Here is a 5,299-nt window from a genome sequence, read left to right on the forward strand (position 1 = left end):
TCACGCCCGCAGTGTCGCGGCTGCCGGGCTCTGGGGGCTGAGCCACGGCCAGAGGAGGGCGCAGGGCCTGGCCCGAGGGTCACAGCGTCCAGGACTAAGTGTCAGCTCATGTTGGCTCCATGGCCTGGCCAAGGGGGAGACAGCCGCTCTGGGCAAGGCCGCTCCCCGCCCGCCTTCCTGAGCCACACGCCCGGCCTCGCTCCAGCGCCATCTCTGAGAGCAAGCCAGTGTCCACCTGCCTCAGAACTCTCCAGAGCTCGCCCCGGTCCCCACAGCCTCGTGAGGTCCCCCACGCAGGCTGCTCTCGGCCCTCCGACTGCCCCAGCTCAGCCCGAGAAGGCCCCTCAGGGAAGGGTTCGCTGGGAAGGTGAGACTTCCCCTCGGGTGGTTCCGCAGTTGGGGTCATCTTTTTTTTATCCTCATCTGAGAATAGTTTTCTTTTTGTTTTTTTAATTATTTTTAGAGAGAGTGAAGGGAGGGAGGGGAAGAGAGAGAGAGAGACAAGCACCGACATGAGAGACACATGGACTGGTTGTCTCCCTCCCACCCCTGCCCTGACCAGGACGGGGATTGGACCTGCAAGCCGTCCCCGGCCTGTGGAACCACGAGTGACCCTGACAGGAGACACCTGGACAGGTCACTGTCAGAACGACAGGAAACAAGAGAGCCCACACCAACCAGCAGGGGTTCCCCAAGAACCAGGCCCCCAGGCGCCCCAGCGCTGAAACCCGGCCGGCGGGACCAGCCCCGCACCTGGTAGAGGAGGTAGGTGGACTCCACCAGCTCCGGCCGCAGCGGGTAGAAGAAGACGTCCGGGGCCTGCAGCTGCCAGTTGTACCGCTCGGGGAGCGCCCCGTAGCGCTTCCAGATGGCGTAGTAGAAGGCATGCAGGCAGATGGCATCTTCCACGTCTCCTATCAGGACCTGCGGAGGCATCGGCCGCCGGGCTAGGACGCTGGCCCACGGCTCTGGCTTTCCCTCCCCCACCCATACCCACCCTGGGCTGGAGACAACCCCAAAGTAGCACCCAGAGCAGGAGAGGCCTCCCTCGGGGCATCAGTGCCAGGAGGACGGGCACAGCACCGGCCAGGGCTTCTCTGTGATCACAGACAAGACAGCCGAGGGGCCACCAAACACAACACTGGGCCACTTTCCGGGCACGGCTTCCCGCTTATCTGTGGCTCCGTCCAACACTGTGGAGCCAACTCCACTAACAGAACCACCGAGACACGTCCTGCCATTGCCCTCCTGAATCCGAAGGAGCCGGGAGCCTGCGGCCGTAGGAAGGAGGACCAGCGCCCCCACTTGCGTGCCAGGGAGGGCGGCGGTACCTGCAGCCCCGGGAAGAAGGCCTGCAGCGAGTCCATCCACGTGTTCATCAGCCGCCCGCTGAACATGTCCACGTTGACGTACAGCGGGGGGTCCCCTTCGCCCTCGTTGCAGGCTTCCCGGCTGCGGCGAGCAGAGGGCAGGGTGAGAGGATGGTGACAGGCGGCTCATCCCCCCGCGGCCCGAGTTCCACTTCATGGCGTTGGCATGAACCTTCCTCCTGCTGCCCCCCCCACCCTTTTTTAGAATTTTATTTATCTCACCTTTTCCTGGCCAACTCAATGGCTTTGGTCATTTGTACAAAAATTCTAAAAACTGGCTTTCAGCCCTAGCTGGTTTGGCCCAGTGGGTAGAGTGTCGGCCTGCGGACTGAAAGGTCCCAGGTTCAATTCTGGTCAAGGGCACATGCCCGGGTTGCGGGGGTTTGATCCCCAGTAGGGGGCAGGCAGGAGGCAGCCAATCAATGATTCTCTCTCATCATTGATGTTTCTCTTTCTCTCTCCTTCTCCCTTCCTCTCTGAAATCAATAAAAATATATTTTAAAAAAAGGCATCAAACACATCCTACCCCTTTAAGGCTCCGCCTCTCCCGATACTAGCGCCGCACAGGTAACCCCCGAACGAGCCTGAGGTCGGAACTCGGCCGCGGAGCAGCCCGGCTCACGTCCTCCGCGGGGAGCACTGGGACATGCAGCGTAAGGACAGGCCACGCGGGGCACGGGGCGCACAGCAGGTCTGCGTGGGTGTGACCTGCGTGGGAGGCCTGGCTACTTCTGCATAAACGGCATCTCTCCCCTGGTCAGGCCCCACGCCACGGGCTGCAGGCACACACCGAGCCAGCTGCCCGAGGGCCGGCTCCTCAGTTCCGTTTGGGGCTTTAAAAAGTAAAAACGGTGCCCGGCCGGGGCGGCTCAGTGGGCTGGGGCATCGTTCCACGTACTGGAAGGTTGAGGGTTCGATTCCCAGTTGGGGCACATGCAAGAGGCAACGGATGGATGTGCCTCTCTCACATCAATGTTTCTCTCCCTCCCTCACTCTCTAAAAATCAATAAAAACTGCCCCCTCCCCCAAAAAGTGAAAGTGGCTGAGCTCCAGCCAAACAGCCTGTTGGCGGGACAGCACTCGCGGTGACTCCCACGGCAGCCACTGTGGGGACGGGTCCAGGCGGGCGCTCCGAGCGAGAGACATCAGTGACGTCAGGGGAGAGGCCAGGCAGCCGCCACCTGGATGCACTGCTGAGAGGCAGCAGACGAGGCAGAGGGAGAGCCGCGGCCACGCCTGGCTCTCAGCAGGGGCACGGCCAACCCTAGCAACTCTCCGGCAAGTAAAGGGTCCACAGTGACTCGGCGACCGCCCTGCACGACCGCCGTCTCCTGAGAGCCATGAGGCGCAGGCTGTGGCGCGTGGCAGCCAGGCTCTGACGGTCCGGCCCTGCCTCCCTGAGCCGCCCTGGGTGACCCTTCCCACTGCCCGGCGGCTGTGCGATCAGACGCAGGCAGAGCCGGTCTGTCACTCTGAGATTAGGTCACGAAAGCACATGGTCTCTCTCCGAGGGAAGCGGCCAGGAGCCACTTACAAGAGGCCCGAGTTGCCGAGACCTCCAGCCGACAGCCAGCGGCTCTGGCCACCGTGTGCACCTGGAAGGGGACTGTCCGGCTCGACTGGCCTTGACAAGGCGCAGCCCCTGCCAACAGCCTGGGGACAATCCCGTGAGACGCTGTGAGAGGCGGTCTGAGCATTGAGTTCTGGGGGAACTGTGATGTAGCAGGAGGCAGCTAACGCACCCTGTCACCCCCAGATGACGGACAAACAGCGGGGAGCCCGAGGCCATCAGGGCCTGGGACTTTGCTCTGGGCTGGGCTGTGCTCTCGGCGCCAGGCGCGGGCGCGGCGCGGACGTACCCTCTGCGCAGGTAGCTCTGGATGCTGTGGTAGGCGGCGTTGAACATGTCCAGGTCCTCCTTCTCCCCGAAGAGGATGTAGGACTTGAGGAGGTACTCGTAGAAGGAGTCCAGCCCCGCGCCCAGGCCGCTCTGCTTGCCCACCCAGTGGCCCGTCTGAATGTTGACGACGTTGCCTGTGGAAACGAATGGAGCGGGTCAGGCTCCCGCTGTTGGGGGCAGCCCCTCCGGGGCCCCTGCACCGAGCACCCCTGGCAGGAGAAGACGGGGAGCTGGGCCCTCAAACTGTCCTTAGTCCCAAGGCAGCTCGGCAGCAGGAGCCTGACCGCTGACGCCAACACGGGGAAACGGTGTTATTTGCTTTTCCCATCGAACCTCACAACTATCCTCTAAGCAAAGTCCCAGGAGGACACTGGGCGGGGCAGACACCGAGGGCCGATCGCGGAGTAGTCACTTTTCAGATTCAATGGTACAAGCAGAAGAGAGGAGGGAGCCCCAGAGAAGAGGGAAAGTCGGGGACCAGGTGAGCAGCCCCGTGGCTGGAGAAGGGGAGGGACGGGGCCCAGGCGCACAGCCCCATGGCTGAGAAGGGGAGGGACAGGGCCCAGGCGCACAGCCCCATGGCTGGGGAAGGCGCACACACCTAGCAGCCCAGTGCCGCTGCTCCGGAGGCTCCACAGGGCCTTCACCGCGCGGCGGGCCACCCACTCGAAGGTGGAGTCCCCCAGCAGCCGGCTCAGCATCCCGAACTCCACCAGCAGGGACCCGGCGCCGGCCGTGCAGGTCTCGTTATTGCTGTCGGGGGGGACGCCCGTCTTCAGGTTCACCTGCGATGGGAAGAGACAGAGGTTCGTGGTGCCCAGGCAACGTGGCTCAGTGGTTGAGCGTCGACCTATGAATCAAGAGGTCACAGTTCGATTCCTGGTCAGGGCACATGCCCGGGTTGTGGGTTCAATTCCTGGTGTGGGGAGTGCAGGGGGCAGCCGGCTGGTGATTCTCTCTCATCGTTGATGTTTCTGTCTCTCTCTCCCTCTCCCTTCCTCTCCCTTCCTCTCTGAAATCAATAAAAGTCTTTAAAAAAGGGGGGGGGGGTTGTGGCAAAACTCAAGGAACCCGCAGGGCCAGCAGGCGAGGCCCCGCCCCTAGACTGAATTGCAGTGAGTCAGCTCACAGCCTCCGCCTCCAGCCTGGCCGGATCATCAAAGACACAAAGGAGAGGCTGGCGCGGGAGACCAGGCCGCTGTGCGGTCACTTACTGGTCTGCGGGAGCTCTTGGAGCTCAATCCTGCTCAGACCGGGAAAAGGAGGCAGCGAGGCAGGACAGACCGCTCCGGCAGTCCGTCACCGTGGCAACGGGGCCTGGCCACTCCCTGCCGGGGCCCAAGCGGCTGACTCAAGTCCCAAGGGAGTCGTGGGCTCGGGGAATCAGACCCGCAGGGGTGGACTCTCACTCTAGGTCTCGCATTTAAACCAGCAGCAAATGTGCTATCTGTGCAGGCTTCACGGGGAAGCAACCGTGGGGAGCGGTCACATGACAGCAGCCACGGGAGGGTCTCGGGGAGATGTGCCCCAGGGGAAACAAAGACACACCCACACGGCTTGTAGCGGGGGTACAAACCCCACCCGTGGAGGGACAACGCTGAGCCACGAACAGAGCTGGTCCTGAGGAGGAGGGTTACGGCAGACAGGTGCTGTATGCCCGGCACACGGTAGGTGCTCAGTAAATGCCAGAAGAATGGAAAACGTCTACATCGTATTTAGGGCCGATTCTCTCGAAGACACAGCTGTCCCTTGTATATCAGCCCCTTTCCTCCCCCCAAATATGCTGCTCAACAGAGATTTTCATTCAGGAAGACGCCGGGAGCCAGCCTGCGTACCCGGGGATAGGGAATCCCCGTCTTGGTGTTTTCGAAGGCCGGCAGGAGCCGCACGGCCAGGTCGTGGGCCATGTGCAGCAGCTCGTTGTCGTAGTCCTTGATGGTCATGTCGCCGAAGGGCTGCTTGGAGTCCGTGATTATCCGGTGGGCGGACAGGAGGCTGCCCAGGACCCTGGTGACAGGAGGGACACAGA

General features: G+C 62.5%; 1 protein-coding gene across 1 annotated transcript in view; it reads right to left on the bottom strand.

Annotated features, from left to right (window-relative positions):
• The window catches only part of EDEM1 (ER degradation enhancer, mannosidase alpha-like 1), a 27,812-nt gene that overhangs the window by 16,212 nt on the left and 6,301 nt on the right, over window positions 1–5,299 (bottom strand). The window contains exons 4-8 of the mRNA XM_015568303.1: window positions 5,106–5,277; window positions 3,872–4,055; window positions 3,230–3,404; window positions 1,332–1,452; window positions 754–924 (exon numbers count right to left, since the gene is read on the bottom strand). Of these exons, the coding sequence (XP_015423789.1) occupies window positions 754–924; window positions 1,332–1,452; window positions 3,230–3,404; window positions 3,872–4,055; window positions 5,106–5,277 (823 nt within the window). The remainder of the gene's footprint in view (window positions 1–753; window positions 925–1,331; window positions 1,453–3,229; window positions 3,405–3,871; window positions 4,056–5,105; window positions 5,278–5,299) is intronic.

The sequence above is a fragment of the Myotis davidii genome, unplaced genomic scaffold (assembly GCF_000327345.1).
Source record: "Myotis davidii unplaced genomic scaffold, ASM32734v1 scaffold663, whole genome shotgun sequence".
Taxonomy (NCBI): domain Eukaryota; kingdom Metazoa; phylum Chordata; class Mammalia; order Chiroptera; family Vespertilionidae; genus Myotis; species Myotis davidii.